At 44.1% G+C, this 20,822-nt stretch overlaps 2 protein-coding genes across 5 annotated transcripts in view; one reads left to right on the forward strand and one right to left on the reverse strand.

Moving 5' to 3' along the window:
- Positions 1-8,512, reverse strand: part of hivep2a (HIVEP zinc finger 2a) — a 96,862-nt gene extending 88,350 nt beyond the window's left edge. Inside the window, exons 1-3 of one of the 2 annotated variants that reach the window (XM_020496548.2) lie at positions 8,189-8,512; positions 985-1,100; positions 1-54 (exon numbers count right to left, since the gene is read on the reverse strand). The exon at positions 1-54 is cut by the window's left edge and continues 21 nt beyond it. The gene's annotated coding sequence lies outside the window, so the exon portion shown is untranslated. Of the gene's footprint in view, positions 55-521; positions 934-984; positions 1,101-8,188 lie in introns of those variants that run through there. The other variant, XM_020496549.2, reaches the window with a different exon arrangement.
- A 9,796-nt stretch (positions 8,513-18,308) lies between these two features.
- Positions 18,309-20,822, forward strand: part of aig1 (androgen-induced 1 (H. sapiens)) — a 51,491-nt gene continuing 48,977 nt past the window's right edge. The window contains exon 1 of one of the 3 annotated variants that reach the window (XM_020496552.2): positions 18,309-18,886. In XM_020496552.2, coding sequence (XP_020352141.1) covers positions 18,746-18,886 — 141 coding nt within the window. In that variant the 5' untranslated portion in view covers positions 18,309-18,745. The remainder of the gene's footprint in view (positions 18,887-20,822) is intronic. The other 2 variants (XR_004211916.1, XM_031837195.1) reach the window with 2 other exon arrangements.

Genomic DNA, 20,822 nt, shown 5'->3' on the forward strand with positions numbered 1-20,822 from the left:
TTCTGCCTGGCAGTCCTGGCAAGCCTATCCAGGCACACACCCTCTTCACACGCCCTGTGATCGGGAGAGAGGGTTACGAAGCTGTCAGGAATATACAGACTAGTGGCTAAACGTGCATGACCATGCACAAAGACGACACATAGACAAACACTGTGAAAGTGTTAAATAAAATTACAACTAAAAGGTATTGGTAGTCATGTATATTCTGCCCAAAGTGAATACATTGTTCCTCTGGGTATCTGTGCCTGTCAGTCTGCCACGCTCCTCTTCATCCTTTGGGTGGCGTGGTGGAGCCTCAACCACCATGCGTGAGAGACCCTCTCTGTCCTCTGATGTCACCTCACCCACCTACACTGATGAGGCAGGTGACAAGAGCAGCACCGAGACACTCTGACAAGAGCTCTCTCTCTCTGCATCGCCCACTCCCTATATCTCTCTTTAACTCGCTCCCTTCATCTCTATGTCTCTCCCGACATTATTCAGCGGTATTCAATTGCCAAGCCCCCCCCCCAGCAGCCCACCTGACACGGTGTCCTCTGCATCCCTCCAGTGCTGGGGAGCCTCGGGGGAGAGGGGTGGGGGGTACAAATCACAGCCTCACCGAACCCGAGTCTCACAAGCCTCTACGAGCGCCACTCAAACGGCTCTAAGAGGAGCTTATTCCCTTCTACTGTCTGCAGCCCTCCCTCTTTCTCTAGCCCGCCTGCGCGCTCTCTCTCTCTCTCTCTCGCTCTCTCTTGCTCTGCTTCTAGCGCTGCTCGCTGCTCAGAGGCTGGAGCAAAGAACGATCACATTTCTTCAGCATAAACAGCTGTGGTCTGATTGGCTGGATGGGAGCGGAGGAGGCATCAATGGAGCCAGCAACACTCCAGCAGTGGCTGCTGGCAGAGTGCGGACATAAAAGTAGGTCTCAGCTGGTTCTACCACTACAGAAAGCCATAGAAAAGAAAGAAAGAGGGGGAGAGGAAGAAAGAAAGAGACTACCTCTTTCTGAGCGCAGGAAGGAGGGAGGCCACAAGTGTTTCCTGTTGTGCAGCCAAGGAGAGCGACTTGCGAGGACGTCACACAGCGTTCACACTCCTCCAGGGCATCGGCACAGCCTGTCAAGGAAATACACTCCTTTCAGACACCCAGAAAAGGAGGAGCAGGAGAAGGATCAGGACGAGAACAACACAAAGACTACTCCGTGTGTTTACTCTCAGTCACAGATCAAATCAAATCGTATTGGTTGCATACACATATTTAGCAGATGTTATTGCTGGTGAAGCGAAATGCTTGTGTTCCTAGCTCCAACAGTGCAGTAATTTCAAACAATTCACAACAATACACACAGATCTAAAAATAGAAGAATGGAACTAAGAAATATATACAGTGCCTTGCGAAAGTATTCGGCCCCCTTGAACTTTGCGACCTTTTGCCACATTTCAGGCTTCAAACATAAAGATATAAAACTGTATTTTTTTGTGAAGAATCAACAACAAGTGGGACACAATCATGAAGTAGAACGACATTTATTGGATATTTCAAACTTTTTTAACAAATCAAAAACTGAAAAATTGGGCGTGCAAAATTATTCAGCCCCTTTACTTTCAGTGCAGCAAACTCTCTCCAGAAGTTCAGTGAGGATCTCTGAATGATCCAATGTTGACCTAAATGACTAATGATGATAAATACAATCCACCTGTGTGTAATAAAGTCTCCGTATAAATGCACCTGCACTGTGATAGTCTCAGAGGTCCGTTAAAAGCGCAGAGAGCATCATGAAGAACAAGGAACACACCAGGCAGGTCTGAGATACTGTTGTGAAGAAGTTTAAAGCCGGATTTGGATACAAAAAGATTTCCCAAGCTTTAAACATCCCAAGGAGCACTGTGCAAGCGATAATATTGAAATGGAAGGAGTATCAGACCACTGCAAATCTACCAAGACCTGGCCGTCCCTCTAAACTTTCAGCTCATACAAGGAGAAGACTGATCAGAGATGCAGCCAAGAGGCCCATGATCACTCTGGATGAACTGCAGAGATCTACAGCTGAGGTGGGAGACTCTGTCCATAGGACAACAATCAGTCGTATATTGCACAAATCTGGCCTTTATGGAAGAGTGGCAAGAAGAAAGCCATTTCTTAAAGATATCCATAAAAAGTGTTGTTTAAAGTTTGCCACAAGCCACCTGGGAGACACACCAAACATGTGGAAGAAGGTGCTCTGGTCAGATGAAACCAAAATTGAACTTTTTGGCAACAATGCAAAACGTTATGTTTGGCGTAAAAGCAACACAGCTCATCACCCTGACCACACCATCCCCACTGTCAAACATGGTGGTCGCAGCATCATGGTTTGGGCCTGCTTTTCTTCAGCAGGGACAGGGAAGATGGTTAAAATTGATGGGAAGATGGATGGAGCCAAATACAGGACCATTCTGGAAGAAACCCTGATGGAGTCTGCAAAAGACCTGAGACTGGGACGGAGATTTGTCTTCCAACAAGACAATGATCCAAAACATAAAGCAAAATCTACAATGGAATGGTTCAAAAATAAACATATCCAGGTGTTAGAATGGCCAAGTCAAAGTCCAGACCTGAATCCAATCGAGAATCTGTGGAAAGAACTGAAAACTGCTGTTCACAAATGCTCTCCATCCAACCTCACTGAGCTCGAGCTGTTTTGCAAGGAGGAATGGGAAAAAAAGTCAGTCTCTCGATGTGCAAAACTGATAGAGACATACCCCAAGCGACTTACAGCTGTAATCGCAGCAAAAGGTGGCGCTACAAAGTATTAACTTAAGGGGGCTGAATAATTTTGCACGCCCAATTTTTCAGTTTTTGATTTGTTAAAAAAGTTTGAAATATCCCATAAATGTCGTTCCACTTCATGATTGTGTCCCACTTGTTGTTGATTCTTCACAAAAAAATACAGTTTTATATCTTTATGTTTGAAACCTGAAATGTGGCAAAAGGTCGCAAAGTTCAAGGGGGCCGAATACTTTCGCAAGGCACTGTATATGTGATGGGATGTATAGGCATTATGGACATTATGGACAGTACGTGGATAGAATATTTAGTATATCTGTAGAATACATAGGATAGAATAGTAAATATACAGCAATAGTTGAATAGGATGGAATTGCCTAGAATACAGAATATACATATGAAATGAGTAAAAAAATATGTAAACATTATTAAAGTGACCAGTGATTCCATGTCTATGTACATAGGGCAGCAGCCTCTAAGGTGCATGGTAGAGTAACCAGGTGGTAGCCGGTTAGTGACAGTGATTACATTTCAGGCCAGGGTACTGGGCGGAGGCCGGCTAGTGACAGTGATTACATTTCAGGCCAGGGTACTGGGCGGAGGCCGGCTAGTGACAGTGATTACATTTCAGGCCAGGGTACTGGGCGGAGGCCGGCTAGTGACAGTGATTACATTTCAGGCCAGGGTACTGGGCGGAGGCCGGCTAGTGACAGTGATTACATTTCAGGCCAGGGTACTGGGCGGAGGCCGGCTAGTGACAGTGATTACATTTCAGGCCAGGGTACTGGGCGGAGGCCGGCTAGTGACAGTGATTACATTTCAGGCCAGGGTACTGGGCGGAGGCCGGCTAGTGACAGTTATTACATTTCAGGCCAGGGTACTGGGTGGAGGCCGGCTAGTGACAGTGATTACATTTCAGGCCAGGGTACTGGGCGGAGGCTGGCTAGTGACAGTGATTACATTTCAGGCCAGGGTACTGGGCGGAGGCCGGCTAGTGGTGACTATTTAACAGTCTGATGGCCTTGAGATAGAAGCTGTTTTTCAGTCCCTCTGTACCTGTACTACTGACCTCGTCTTCTGATGTGCCTCCTCTGCTGGCCCTCAGTGCCCATGTCCTGCTCCACTAACAGTGGTTCACATTTAGACACATAGCCCTGTGTGTGGGTGAATGTGCTATGTGTCACAGTGATCTATGATGTGGGTGAGTGTCATTACTCAGCTGTGAATATCCCCATCCAGCCACTCTACCCCTGTCTGCACTGACACCCAGCTAGGGGCCAATTACACTGTAAACCATTAGTGAAGGGGGGGGGGGGGGGGGGTCGGCACCGTTGCATATCGGGATAATATTTTTGACGATATAGTATCGTTATGACAATATGACAATATATATTTTTTGCGCTAGTTGGCTGTACCTGCACCAAAACGACAGTGTTTTCCCTTCATAGCCTGTTCTCCATCTTCTTTTTAAATAGGGAGCCCATTTGTTTTCAGCACTTTTATTTCCATGACTGATCAACACTTGTTTTCTCATGGCTCTCTCTTGTCCCTCTGCAGCAATGTGTTTGGAACATTGAATCTCAATAAAATCACAGCATCGAATCGCAATACATATCGTATCGGCACTGAAGTATCGTGATAATATTGTATCGTGAAGTCCCTGGCAATTCCCAGCCCTAGAAATCACCACTTTAATCAAAGAAAACACTGTTGTTTAAGCAAATACGACAAGAATCTACAATTAGATGTGTGCAGGGTTTTCCTTTCTTCGTTTAAGGAACGTTTGTCACAAGGCACAAGAGGAAGAATAAAACTAGTCGCCATATTTTTCTACTAATTCTCTCTCTTTTAAAGGGTCTTCTCGCTTTCATTAGCCTTGAACAGCTTGCTATCACTTCACAGTTGGCTACAGTCACAGAGCACATTTGCAGCTGTTATAATGCCATCTGACGCTCATTTTCTCCAGATGCCCGGCCGCCCCTAGGCAAACATGGGCCATAACACTAGAGGAAGGCAACAGAAGTCACATTCTGTTAGCCCAGCGCTAGCTCAACAGAGCTAGCGCTGGGCTAACAGAGTGACAGAGTCGCCTTGTAGAGTGACCTTGTAAAGTGTGAGCGTCGCCTTGGTTACCAGTGTTGTTTCCTCCTCCTTCTACTGCTGCTCCAGGGGAGGTGTAGTCAGCACCACATGTGACCACCCCCTCCTTCCTCCTCCCTCCTCTCCCTCCCCTCCCCTCCGCTGCCTCCTGGCTCCACAGGTGCACATGTACAGCTAATAGGGGAAACCACAGAGCAGGTTGAGTGTTTAGCAGGGTGAGCCACTGAACCCAGTCGGCCCATTTAAGTGTGTGCGGTGCACGGTCCTGGTGACACGGCCACAGCTCAGGCTGAATAATTCAAAGGGCCCCAGTCACATACACACTGCTGGGGATTACACACACGAATTACATAGAGATTCTGTACTGTAGAGGGGTGAACCTGAACACGGTCACCTGTGTCGGTGCTGTTTTTGTTATTGTGATCACATGATTGTGAAGATTTCAAGCCATGGTCAGGCTCCTGTGTGTGCAACGGTGCTATTTTCAGTTACAGACATTTCCATGGCATCAGATGTAGGATGCAGGTGTCTGAGTGTTCTGATTGTTAAGTGAACACATTTCTAGCAAGCCACACCACAGACCTATACACCCATTGGAATATAACCTGGATACATACAACTACACAGTCACAATGTCCCCATCTCTGACCCACCTCTCTAACCAGTTGACCCGTCGGACCATCTCATACGTTTGAAGACGTTGTTTGGACCCACAATGAAAAAGTGTGAGATCAAAGGGCCCGACTAGTCTGAAGGTCATTCAGATGCTTGGACCTTTGAGTCATCATGACTCATTGGTGCAACTGGAAATCATTCTTCTAGTAATCAGAACACCATCTCTTCCTCACACACATATAAACACACACATGCACGCACACGCACACGCATGCACACGCACACACACTAACAAACAGTTATTCTGTAATATAACTCACATAATCTTACTTGTGATATTGTTTCTCTTTAATTGTTTTTCTATTTCTATTCATTCTTCTTACATTTTTTGTTAAATTATTTTAGTAAATACTTTAACACCTATTTTTCTTAAAGCCTATTGTTGGTTAAGGGCTTGTAAGTAAGCATTTCACTGTAAGGTCTACCTGTTGTATTCGGCGCATGTGATTTGATTACGTGGGAGTCCCCATGTAGATTGGGATGGGGGACAACAGACAGAGGTTAGAGCGTGAGACAGACAGATTACTCAGAGGATTTAGAGGAGGCCAGACACCGCTCAGGTGTGAGTCACTGTCATGTTCCCATCACTGAAGAGTGACTTAGGACAAAATGCACAGTAATAACCTAGCACCCCAGTCTCCTGAGCTATTCACTACACATAATACACGCAGAACCACAAGGTTTAGATATCAAGTCATTAAATGTGTTGCATGGGTTGTCCCTCTACAACGTGAGAGTGAATCTTCCACAATGACAAAGGTGCAAAGTGGACCACCTCTTTCCAGGCTGTGTGTGTCCCGTGTTCTGTGTGTATTCAGGGCCGTAGCTCAAAGGCAGAGAGGGACAGGAGCCGACGATGTATTTACCCCACCACAGAAGGTGTGGCTGTATCATTAACCCGCAAGTGCCAAATGATCCACAGTGTCTCTGCACAGTACCGGAAAGCCTCTTATGGGTATATTGGGACTGATGAATCTACAGTAGCGCTGAAAGAAAGTTTCACAATAGGCCAGCTCCCTAACCAGAGGCACAAAACAGAAACCGTCCATACACAAAGAGATGGGTAGAGTTCTTCATTCACTGCTAAGTGCCTATTGTAAAATTGTGCAATATCATATAGCTTACGTTCTGTATTCCAGGCTCACAACCTCTCCGTCCTCCTCTCACAGTCAGGTTGCTGGTACAGCGAAAGACACACTACAATGTATGTGCAGTATGATAAAAGATATCCCATTCCTCTCCTACAACGCTGCTGTGGGACAGATGATACCGTATGTAGGTTGGTCTTTCAGAATTAATTCCCAGTGGCTGATGGATATCCACAGTGCAGCTCTACTGCTCCCTGCCTTTGGCTGGTGGTGGCTAACCTGAGTTATATCCATTCAGTCATATCATGCTCAACAAAGGTGAATTACAATGATGGGACTGTAGGTTATAGCTGTATCTGCAATAAAGCAATGTAGGATATCTAAATGAAGGTATTGTAGGATAAACAGATTCAAATCTACCACCGGGTGATATAGGCCTCAATTGTGGTACCATGTTAATAGGCTGTTACCATGGAGGCAAAGGCTTTGAGCACACCCATTGACATGAATGTCTCATTGGAGAACCTGTTGCATTTTAATGGATAGTTCTGCTGTGCTGATAAAAAAACAAACACCAGTCACTGTCGTGATGACAGACTGAAATATGGAGTGACAACATGTACAGTTTGAGGACACACCAGGTAAATGGGTTCAATTGGGTCAAGCATAATAACAGTGAGGCGGGATGTTAAACATAAAATGTATAATCTTATAGACTGATACTGTATGCACAAGAGAACTGACCTCTCTAGAGTACCTTCCAATAAAAAGCCTTTTAAATATTTGCTTTCTGTGAGGAAAATATGATAATAGAAATGCATGTTGAGCAAATGGTTGAGAGGAAATAACATTTAGGCTGCTGAACAAAATAAACAAGCAAAGCAGAAAATGATAACTCTTAACATCACTAGCTCTGTGCATTGGCTAAAAGCTGGGCAATATGATGCATACATAACCCATGCCTAGTCCATGCGTAATATATGTCTAATTAATAGGCTCCAAGTCTGACTTACGAAACATAAATAAAGTCACTTTTTTTCATGTTAATATTGTATTTTCAACAGAAAGACGGAGACGATCAGCGGCAGAGAACCCCCTTGATGGGCCCCGATCTTGACGGCGAACACGTCATGGAACATTCCCGGAACGGGCCAGCGTACCACCCACCATCCCTCTCATAGACACACACACACACATTCAAGCACAGAAACATACGACGTACATAGAATTACAGACCACAACAGTCAACACGGATACAACACTATGTACAGATAGGTGACAATGACAGAGGGGTGTTCATGGCCTTGACTGTTCTGCAGAGAGAGAGAAAAACACAATCTTCCTGCCATGAATCCAGCTTCATACTGTAGCTAGGTTTTACAAGCCGTTTGCCCGCTGCATTGGCTGTGCAAATTCCTTAGGATATTACGCAACATTCCTAATCTGCATGCAAAGCACTGGGTATTCCCCACATAGCTATCGTAATAAACAGAACAAACACTATAGATTTTTCGTTGCAAAACAACGAAATTGTACACTGGAAGTCAACTGACAGCTTCTATTTAGTCACTTACCGTGTCACACTTCAGGTGCCGTGCAAAAACCCACGTCCGGTAAAATCCCAAATAAATGACAACCTATGACAACGCTCTTGACACTTCGCTAATTGTCGGATAAAAGCGTCCAAGACTCAAGAGTGAAAAATTAAACAAGAATTAGCACCAAAAAAAGATCGACTTCCGTATGACTATTCTAAAGCCTTATGCTGCTACTAAATGAAGACAGCTTGTGAGTAAAACATCCTCCTCGACACGATTTTTCAGTTTGTGAGGAAGACGCCGAAGCTATTATTCCTGGCACAACTTCCCAGAATAGAACATCTGAGAGAGGGAGAGGGGAAAGCGAAAGACAGAGGTAGAGAGAGAGGGAGTGAGTGACAGTGTTTGGTGCGTGACGTCATCGGATCCCCCAGCTCGGCCCAGAGAGAGAGAGAGGCAGAAGCCATGGAGCGAAGCAGTGTGAGGAGGGAGAGGGACAGGGAGAATCCGGCCCCGTGCTCCTTTCAACGGAGCTCTGCACAAAGGGAACTCCCTCAGCGGCGCGCCCGGGGACGTGACACGCAAACAGACAGAGTACATTTCATGCGAGGCCCAATTTGATGTATTTTCTCTCATTTATTCTGGCCTCTATTCATATAAAAATATGTATCTAGTATATCTTATAAAATACCATGGTGCAATTACTGTGTGCCTGCCACTACAGTCACTGTTGCCATAGTGAATGTAATTAAATAAAGGTGTAAACGCTCTTTATTCTCAGGGTACAATATGCAACCCGTTTATTTAGTCTGCCTCTTCGTATGTTCCAGTGAAAATGATTCTCTACATGCAGTGGGGGGTTCAAGCTTGTATGGCTCCCTGGGCGAACCTCCCCCTTCAGCCGCACACCCACCCCCACCCCCCCAAAAACGGTCATTTTTATTCAGACATTTGTAACAACACAAATAAATAATCATAATATTTAAAACTATATAAATATAAACATATATCAAAAAGAAGAAACAGAGACAAATAGACACAAGTTTGTGTTGATTTGGCACTGAGCATCAATACATTACCCTTCCCCCAACACTCTCAACCAAGAGTCAAGACTAAACCAGTTCACTTGGTGGTGTGCAGACTGGTTTTAAATTATTCTTAACAATTTTGCAGAAACCAGAAAAAAAATCTACAATATGTCTGTGAAACTATATATTCACTGTATTATGAATTAATTGTGCTTTATTTGGTAGCATTTCGTAGTGTGACTGATTTTACTAATTGCATTAGTACTGTACAAAGTTAGAGGTGAGCTATTTGATAGATTCCCCTGCTCCCCCTACCTCGGACTTCCAATGGGGAGACCTGAGGTCAACCTACCCCCGCCCCCCTCCCCATCTCATACTTCTGAGTGGGAGACCTTCCCAGGCAGTAGCCTGCCTAGCTCACCAACTAGAATCAGGGCGCCCACACCGACAAGGTTAATTGACCCACAGTCCCACACAGTGACATTATATCATCGACGTGACGTGCAAATGAGTGATAGAAAACCGGTCACGTAAATGTCACCATTCCACTTTTTGTCACCATTCCACTTTTTTTGTGCGGGCGCCCCGTGCCGTCCCCGGGAAAATGTCGCGCTGGGTCGGCTATACCTAAATCCGCCACTGTCTACATGAGAGTACCCGCTTCTCTTTGAGTTGTATACTTCAGAAACCCCTTAAACAATTACAGAATGAGTTAGGCAACTAGAATGACAAGTCCATTTATTATTATTAACAGTCTACGGCAGTCCATTGGTAGTTCAGAAGCAAAAGGACAAAGTGAAGGGGAATGAAGAGGCCTATGGGTGCTAATGGTTTCATCTGTATGAGACTATGGTCACCATGCATTATAAAAACAGAATAACACCCGATGCTACTTATGTAGCCTATGTTAGACTGCATGTGCATCAATAGAACAACAATAGGCTCACCCTATATTATCTGAAGCTAAAACCCAATACAATCACATGGTAGTTACAAAGGTAAGTGTAACGTAGGTATTAGGGACATAGCCTTCCTGGACAAAGTCCTCACATAGGCTATTCCAGTCATTTTGATAGCCCTAATTATTCAAACACAAAATTATTGATTTGACTCTAGATATTATCGCAAGAGTGAATGTCTATAAATAACCAGACCACCACAACAGCCATCATGAGACATCCAGTAAACTCATCCTCTTTTGGTAAACACATGAGCCAGTCCTTAGGAGCGAGGTAACACAACTCCTCAATGAAAGTGCTTGGGTGCTTGGCCTGGGCCCTGGTCCTGTGTGTGTGTGTGTGTGTGTGTGTGTGTGTGTGTGTGTGTGTGTGTGTGTGTGTGTGTGTGTGTGTGTGTGTGTGTCTGTGTGTGTGTGTGTGCTGTACATATATAGAGTTAAGTGGATTATCAGCTAGAACAAGAGTGGCTTACAGTCTCTGGTAGCTCATGGCCATATCATATCAGCTGTGGCTTGGGACTCCCCATGGAGACCTCCTCTCTGTAATCTTTAGAAAGCCATTCCCAAGGGAGATCAGCTCCCATGGCCCTAAACTAACTGTCTTTAAATCATGGCTGGTCTTCTAGGAGTAATATTGTCATACTGCTCAAGGGCTGACTAGTAAGAGATAGTGTGCCTATACGTCAATAGGACTCACATGCATAAATACATGACACATTAAAAAGCTAAACGTTATCCAACATAACCAGCACTGCTACTAAACCCCCTTAAACTATCTCTGGTGAAACAACACCAAGAGAAAGAACCTGTCCTCTTGACCACAAAAGGCATGTTAGAACAGTGTCTTTCCTCTGGGTTATGTAACATCGTTGGTACAGTATTCCTAGAAGGTGATGTCAAAGCTGCTGGTACGAGTACCTGCAAGAGTCTCATATTTTCACATTCATCCAAGGACCGCTGAGGGTATTCCCACAGATCAAGTTTTTTGTACTCTGACTTAGTCACTGAAACGTAATGGCCCAAGAACCAAGCAGGTGATGATGCTTGTTAAAACGGTGACTGATTTTATTATGAATGTCTAAAATATATTCAATTGTAACCCCATGTTAATTATACATAATCACATCAAATGATGATACTATGGCCTTTACTGTTACATACTTCGAGCTCCTACTCATTAAGCTCATTTGTAACTGATCCTGAGACAAGCCCCTTGAATGTCTTCTTCGCTGTGTAATGGCTTAGATAGAACACAGCATGTCCATTGAAGGCCTGTCCGCTCCATTCACAACACATTGTACACAGTCATCAAACAGGCCACTTCCTGAAGCACACAGAGGCACTGGAGACCATTTCCATGCCTGTTGTCCTGCTGCAGTATCATCGAAAGCATTATAAAGTTCCTCAGAACAATGCACACGCACACACACACACACACACACACACACACACACACACACACACACACACACACACACACACACACACACACACACACACACACACACACACACACACACACACACACACACAAACAAACATTCTTGCCCTCAGGCACATGTCCCATGGCTGCAACCAGTGCCTCTGAAACAATGAGGTCTCGACAGCTGATGTATTGTCAGTGCTTACTCACTGGGCATGGGCACCACCCTCTCAGGCTCCACACCTAGTTGTACCCAGCAATAATCTGCTGCTATTGTGCAAGTTCAGCTCCTCTGATTAGCTCTAACACTCAGTGCTGTGTCACACATTCCCTGGAATCCCAGCTTCACCTCTCTCTCTCTCTCTCTCTCGCTGCCAGGAAATGACATAAGGATATACTGTACATGTGCTACACTATGACAAAGGTCATTTTGTGTGAGTGATAAGGCAGGGCACTAACGCAGCATGACTGGTGGCCACTGGTGAATCCTCAAGGAAGAGCTGCTTTCATCTCTTGCTCCCAGGCTGTAAAACAGTCAGTAAAAACTGCACTAGGCTGATGGGTGACTATGATAAAACAACCCAGGCTTCTTCAGACATACCTGAGAAAGGGACAACACTTCTCACTGATAGGAGAGACAAACACATATGAAACATATTCAATTAAATTCAATTGTTATTATTCAATTGGGTAGCATTTTCACTTTTGCATACCAAGAGTTGTCAGTTTATTTTTACGCTATTGTTTGAATGGCAGTTGCATAATTGTATTGAGTCACGAAATAGCAAACCAAATGGAAAATGTTAACAGAAATGACACTTAGCGTGCCCTACATTCGATAGAAGGCCTGTTGAAAGCCTCTCAGATAGGTAACTGTAATGTCTTCACTCTTTTACCAGACAGAGGTAAACTAAGACCCCTAGTGGTCGAACTAGAATACTGTCTCTGACCTTAAGAGTTCCTGTTGATTGAAGTTCAACGTAGGTACAGAGCAGACAGTCTGTGTTACTAGAGAAATCCCAAACAGTGTCAGCATGCCTGATCTGACTTCTCCTGATACAACTTAAAATGTCAGAAATAAAATAATCACCTCATCAATTGATGATGATAGGTTGATAGCTGTTCACTTCTGTTCACTTACTAAAGTTTGAGTGCTCCAAGAATCAAACTATATATAAATCAAAAACTGCTCTTGGCTATTCTTTCCTTGTAGTTTGTGTGAGTGGGAGAATGTTTTCACTTACCCATCAAGGTTGTGAGGTCAGAGACACGCACCCCTGTTCTGGGAGCCAGTGTACCCCCTCTTCCTCGGAAATGGGCCGATCTTGTTTTTTTATTTCCAACCTCCGGACACTGGGGCTCTTGTTGCCTAGGCAAAGTTTCCCACAGTGGAACATTTCGGGAGATAAAAAGCCGGCTACTGCCAGCACCTCTTAAACTCCTGGGACTGCGCTGTGTTTGAAGTAGGAAACTGACAGAAAGTGACAGAAAGTGGTAATACATAGGAGCCTGGCAGAGGGATGCTTTCCACCCAGGACTTGGCAGCTTGTTCTGCTTGCCTGGGATCAGCCGGGTCAACATATTCTCCAAATTACAGGACACAGCCACTGATCCCGTTATGATTTCTCTTTCCTGTCAAATAGTCCCATGCCGGAGTTCCCACCCCTTCCATTTAGGATTGTTTAACCTTCATCTACAATACATCGAGTTTATTCTACGAGTTTATTCCACATAGTGTTTATTCTAGTCTGCCACTACACTGTGTTAATCCCCCTTCAGATCTGTAGGTATCGGTCTATCTGTAATATTCAACAGTATGAATGTGACATTTTCTCATATCTGGTTTAAACAAGCTGATCTCTTCTCACATGATACACAAGCTTCAACGTGGCTGCTGTGAAATCAGAACAGTCTAGGCAATAGGACCCTCTTAGATCATTTACGTGATTTAGTCTAGACAAAATAATTGAACATGGCACCCATCGTTGCAATCCTCTCAGTGAGCATGTAAAGCATGATACTGCAAGGCTTTAAAGTCACTTCCAAAGACAATGTTAATTGCAGACTGAGCAGAACCAATTCCAGGCTGAGATGTTTTACAGGTGGTGATTAAGCTTGCTGGCATATAGCTGAGACACAGTGACATGCCAGTTTAATCTCTATACCTTTCAGCACAGTCATATATTTTCCCCGAGCTCAGGCAGGAGCAGGACAAATGAAATTGTTTTAATCTATGCGTAGTAAAATTGTGTGCACTGCAGACGACCCTTCCTGATGGCAAGAACGGCAGCTCATAACCGGCAACAGCGGCCAGTATACTTTTAGCTAATGAGATCTCTCTGTTTATTATCCAGATGGGATTGGTAAATGGGCTATAATGTCATACTGTGGTTGTGGAGGGATAGCCCTGACAGACAAAATACATATTTTCTATATTAATATCACCCGGTCGCTGTGAATAATATTTTCCACAAAGTGATTGCTCTTTCCATTTGGACAAATCCCCGGTTTTATTAGGAACTTTGTCGTGTAAATAATAAGGAGAGGCCATACTAGTAGCCTAGTAATTGAACAGACAGGGAGCCAGCACAGTCCAGCTCTGCTAGGTAAAAGACAAGGTTCTGTCCTTATACAGACAAACATACACCACAGAAGGTTTGATGTAACAGGCAGGTTATGAGAATGCTATTTCCATTCAACCCTCACCTGTCAGTGTCCCTTTGTAGCCCATTCCGTGCCACCTTTGTTTGTCTCTGAAGCTTTTACAGCCTGGTGTTTGTGCAAGCTACACTTTCTTTTTGTGGCGCTCTTGCGTAATCAGCCATTCTCCTGCACAAACACACGTGTTTACCTTCCTATTGGCAGCCTCCGGCCTTTTCACACTCTATCAAAATCCAAGGGTATAGACACGCTCCTCTGTCAATGCCTCGCTCCGTTCCTCACAACAGGTGCATGGCTGAGGCCCCTCTCCTCTGGTGTCAGCCTATAAAGAAATCAACTAAACGTGGACATTTTGGCATGGCCATGGGTCCAGGAATATGATACAGTGAGCTTTATTCAGAAACATCATCCTTTAAACACTGTCATCAGGACGATGCTGAAAGCAGACAGAAGTAGATACAACATGCAACACTCCCATTCAGGCCAGTCAGAGGCTTGGGGACAATTAGCGTTCTGCTCTGCCGTGCGTCTCATGACATCTTTATCTCATCAAATGATCCATTCTAATCAGAACACATGAGGCAGGCAGGGAGACCCTTGGCAGTGCCCCCCCCCACAAGGTTGGTGATACTCATTTCACTTGAGTGCAAAATACAGACAAACATGAAAGCCATGATCAAAGTCAAAGGCTAAAACCATAAAAACCATCATCTGTTTCAAAATCGAAAAACACTCACCCTCCTTCAGGATTGTAACGCAATAATAAACCAACCAAGCGTGCAGCGTATGCACATGGAAGATGTTCCACATTGGGCTGGGCTATAGCCACTACACTTAAAGGACTCATTTATCGGCCATGTTTCCTCATCAAACTGTCTGGGGGGGGGGGGGGGGGGGGGTTTAGCACGCCAGACTCTGTCTATACCAGGATAGGCCATCCATCCATACCATCTCTGCCTGCCTGCCCAAGTCAGCCTTCCTTATTATGTAAACCAATCCTGTTTAAAGCTGGAAGCATTTGCCCCCGACTAAATAGATAAATAAATATTTATTTATCATTACCAATCTGGATTAAAGCAGTGGTTTACCATGGGGACCTCTAATTACAAAAATTGGGATGGAGGTAAAAGACAGGCACGAGAGAACAGATGTGTGTCCTCGTTCTCCTCATTAGATTGATTGGCCAGACTTTGATGTTTGCAAACAGACACAAACACCCGGGCCAATGGATGCCATGGGCATTATACCGAGGCAAACAAACTTAGGGCCTTAATGAGGCTTGGAGGCCTATTTTTAGGCCCTTGACATGATGTGCCAGCCAGCTCACACAGAGAAAGAGAGAGAGAGCTAAGTCACTTGCATTCTGTATTGAAATCTATGGGGCCATAGCGAAAAGTGAGGAGAGGAGAGGTGAGTGAGGGTTTATGTCCTGTGTAGCGCCAGTCAAGACACAGCCTTGCCCTGGCTGCCAGAGGATTAGCCCCACCTTTCCTACACAGCTCAGCTAGTGGGGGATAATGAAAGATGACTTGGATGAGATGGACATCCTCTCGTGTGTTGTTTGTGGAGATTTATCTGAGGCGAGGGGGAGTCATTAAAGACGGATGCTTGGATGAGGACAGATGTCGAGTGGATTAAGGACTGAAATTCCCTAGTTAACCTGATGGGAATTTGTGACCGCCACATTTAGGCCGCACAACATCTATGGCGTAATCCCAGTCTGGTTCTTGTAATCCCAGTCAACATAGAATGAACGACATATTCAAAGAGGAAGAACAGAGGAAGAAAGGCCACGGTATGTGGATGTGATAGACAGAGTCTGGAGTGCTAAACCCACAACTACTGGCCTTTATAGGCCCGACATAAAACAATACTCAAAGCTGTTCCAATGCTTTAACATGCCAATGGTTATACTCCTAGATCATATCCAAACATGAGACGGAGCCCATGCTGTGTTCACCCAGCACAGAAGCCTCTCGCTCGCCAATACATCCCAGTGAGAAGAGGAACGATTTCGGGCTGTATCCACTGAGTGCACTGAGAGTGCAGAGCAAACTGGATGAGTGTGCAATAGCTAGCTGCGAATCAGCTCCTCTACTTTAAAGCAGGCGGTGACACTGGAAACTCTCAAGCAAACACCCCACGGCTAACCACAAACCGTCAAAAGCCAGCGCATGCACTCCAGCAGACCCCTGCAACTCTGCAGCAGGCCAAGAACACTTGCAGAACAATTGAGAAGGTTTTCTGCACTCTACATGAAGTGAATGTTCCTGACAGAATGTTTGAGTAACTCAGTGTATTAGATCCAAAATGTAGAAATTATGCATTTATGGTAGTTGGGAGCTTTTGTGTTACCGAATGAGGCAGGACTCATATTCAGACCCACAAAGCCTCTCACCAGGGTTATACCAGGATAGGCCATCCATCCATACCATCTCTGCCTGCCTGCCCAAGTCAGCCTTCCAATCTTGTGCTGACTTTGGGGGGGACCGAGGCCAGAAGCTGTAATCCCCAGTTCTCTATCCTCTTAATAGCTGGGATTGGAAACCATTTGTCTGTCTCTAGCGAGGGATTTTTATAGAATAAACCTCTGTAGCTGCCTTATCGTAACTTAATACTGATTTTAACAGGGGGGAGAGTTAGTCTGCCGCTGCCTGACATCTCTCAAAAAGCTTTGAGACTGGAGCTGGCAATTATAGATTACGGTAATACTGTGTGAAGCAGTCAATGTGTCAGTGGGAAAAACCTAGGTGTTTTTCTGTTCCGGAATGGTGTCTGATCTAATGCGCTTGATGCCCTCTTATTTCCCAGGCCTATTCTCTTAGCTCTGAAGAGTCACGCAACACTTTGATGTTCTTCTGGTCATGCCCTCAGTCCCCTAGTGGTGTTTTGGTTTGGTTAAAGTACTGTACTTTTACGGGATCAATAAAATATGAAAACCCAGTGACGGAATTAATAACACAATATCTAACTTATAACAGCCTTGGGATCCTGAAGACGGCCAATAAAGTAGTAAACAGCACCATCAGTTGGCCTTGTGTCCTAGAGACCATTGTAGAGTTGTAAAACGCTTCTAGTAATAGTAAGCTACCTGCCAAAGGCAGTAAATTATAACATATCAGAAAGTCTCGGGTGGAGCAACAAAGCTCCTCTGTAACTGCCTCCATCTTGAAACAGAATGTAAGTATGTCAGAAGGAAGACAGTGTTTTTTTCACTGGTCATGATGGCAACACCCACCCGTAGCACGCACTCCAGCAGGTGTATCTCACTGATCATCCCTAAAGCCAACACCTCATTTGGCCGCCTTTCGTTCCAGTTCTCTGCTGCCTGTGACTGGAACGAATTGCAAAAAAATCGCTGAAGTTGGAGACTTTTATCTCCCTCACCAACTTCAAACATCTGCTATCTGAGCAGCTAACCCATTGCTGCAGCTGTACATAGTCTATCGGTAAATAGCCCACCCAATTTTACCTACCTCATCCCCATACTGTTTATATTTATTTACTTTTCTGCTCTTTTGCACACCAATATCTCTACCTGTACATGACCAACTGATCATTTATCACTCCAGTGTTAATCTGCAAAATTCTAATTATTCGCCTACCTCCTCATGCCTTTTGCACACGATGTATATAGACTTTTTTTTATCTACTGTGTTATTGACTTGTTAATTGTTTACTCCATGTGTAACTCTGTGTTGTCTGTTCACACTGCTATGCTTTATCTTGGCCAGGTCGCAGTTGCAAATGAGAACTTGTTCTCAACTAGCCTACCTGGTTAAATAAAGGTGAAATAAAATAAATTAATCAATTCAATTGGAGGGACAAGCACAGTCTTGTGTTAGAACACAATGTTAATTTTGTGTTGCCATTTTTTATTGTTTAAGAGCCACCAAGTGAAAAATCTATATACATATTTAGTTACAATAAATTGTTGAGCACATTTGAACTATATGCATGTGCAAAGATGCAATGGCCTCAGTAGAAATGTGAACACATTAGCATTATTCCACTATTATACTAGTGTAACAGTATAACTTTAGACCGTCCCCTCGCCCATACCCGGGCGTGAACCAGGGACCCTCTGCACACATCAACAACAGTCACCCACGAAGCATCGAGCAAGGGGAACCACTACTTCAAGGTCTCAGAGCAAGTGATGTCAACGATTGAAACGCTATTCAGCGCGCACCACCGCTAACTAAGCTAGCCGTTTCACATCCGTTACACTAGACTAGCCAAAACCATTGACCAGACTATAAAGACATCATTGAAGGAGCCTCTGTATGTATGCAGAGCATCACATAGTGGTCTGCTCCTCCTCGTCTTGGAGAGGCTGCGTTCTGTTTCTATGGCAACACCCCTCCTCCTCATCCCTTTCCTCACGTTCACATCTCGTACGCAACCTCCTCTGTCTGATTCCCTTCTCCGAGGCAACGACCCCCCTGCACTGTGCGAGACCCGCAGCATCAATCTGACAGGAGGATATAGCAGGAGACGAGACAAGGACACGGAGAAAAAACATGGCGCTCATCCCATCTCAGGTGCTAAGGGTAGCCATTCTCCTGTCCTATTTCTCCATCCTCTGCAATTATAAAGCAATTGACATGCCCGCGCATCAAACATATGGCGGGAGCTGGAAGTTTTTAACATTCATAGACCTGGTAAGTGTAATATTGTTCTCTAGACCGGAGCCTGGTCATTCAGAAATGCTAGCACGTCATGGTATGATATGCTACAGACCGTCAGTGTCCTACCTCCAGTTGTTGATACCGCCCACCCTCAGTTGCGAAACGGGCCTGCTGTGTTATTAGGCTGTCAGCTACAATATGTTTTGTTTCTTCCAGCGCTGTACAGACTCCTCAATTTTTTGGGCAAGTGTTACGGTCATTAAAAGCTCACACCCACTAAAAAGGCCCCCCCTCTTCTCGGCTGCTGATGCGCGCAAGTCAGTTGCCTTTTTTGTTGCAACATTGGAATCACATGAATCACAATTATTAAGGAACCATCCGTGGCCCGTGGGTACCCGAGATGATGTGATTAGGATAACGACATCCCGAGCTCAAATGATTCCCCTGTTAGATCACACAGCCTTTATTTTAAGAGAACGTTGTTTGGACAGTAAAAAACCTTCTAGGAAAACACCCAGGATGTTTTCTTTATCTCACTGTCTGTGTTTTGCTCTTCTTTTTTTCTAGGAATAGTTGCACTCTTGTTTTCTGAAATACATTTTCACATTTTGCTTACTCTATAAGTATATGTACATGCACACGCACACACACACACACACACACACACACACACACACACACACACACACACACACACACACACACACACACACACACACACACACACACACACACACACACACACACACACACACACACACACACACATATTTAGATCCTGATGTTCTGTCAGTTTTTCAACAGATGACTCATGTTTTCCACATTAGAAGCCCACTGCTGAGCCATTTTACTACTATTTTTATGGCAATGGCGCTAAATGCAATAACAGCAATAAACATGTTTTGTTATTGTGCATTACAACATCTAGTTTAAGCCTATCGTATAAATCCTGACAACAAAGTTTGTGTGTCGCGCGTGCATGCGCATGTTTGTGCATGTGTGTGTTTACTATTTAGTCATGATTCTGTCTTTAGTCATGAGGAATTACTGCCGTGATGATAAAAACGGCAATGTGACGTGAATATGCCAACCCCAGGAATAGTACTTAGATTTAGCTCCCAATTTACTGTAATGAAAATGTGCAATGTCCTACTACTTATGACGGATTCTCTCATTCTTCTGCTTATAAGTTTTATTTTTCTCAGGAATCAAAGCTACTCACCAATGGTGGAAAAAGTATCCAATTATTATACTTGAGTAAAGATACTTTAATAGAAAAGGACTCAAGTAAAAGTGAAAGTCACCCAGTAAAATACTACTTGAGTAAAAGTCTAAAAGTGTTTGGTTTTAAATATACTTAAGTATCAAAAGTAAATGTAATTGCTAAAATATACTTAAGTGTCAAAAGTAAAAGTATGAATAATTAAAAATTCCTTATATTAAGCAAACCAGACATCTCCATTTTCTTGCTTGTGTGATTTATGGATAGCCAGGGGCACACTCCAACACTCAGACATAATTTACAAACGAAGCATGTGTATTTAGTGAGTCCGCCAGATCAGACGCAGTAGGGATGACCAGGGATGTTCTCTTGTTAAGTGTGTGAAAGGACCATTTTCCTGTCCTGCTAAGCATTCCAAATGTAACGAGTACTTTTGGGTGTCAGGGAAAATGTATGGAGTAAAAAGTACATCATTTTCTTTAGGAATGTAGTGAAGTAAAAGTAAAAGTAGTCAAAAATATAAATAGTAAAGTACAGATACCCAAAAAACCTATTTAAGTAGTACTTTAAAGTATTTTTACTTAAGTACTTTACACCACTGCTACTCACACCCCACTGTGAACAGATTTCAGTTCCACATCTAGTTTTGATACACATTTGGTTGATTTGTAAACTAATGTGAATTCAACATGAAATCAATAGAAAGTGTCACCATGTCATTGGATTTAGGTTAAAAGATGGGTGAAG

The sequence above is a fragment of the Oncorhynchus kisutch genome, linkage group LG12 (genome assembly GCF_002021735.2).
Source record: "Oncorhynchus kisutch isolate 150728-3 linkage group LG12, Okis_V2, whole genome shotgun sequence".
NCBI classification, from domain to species: domain Eukaryota; kingdom Metazoa; phylum Chordata; class Actinopteri; order Salmoniformes; family Salmonidae; genus Oncorhynchus; species Oncorhynchus kisutch.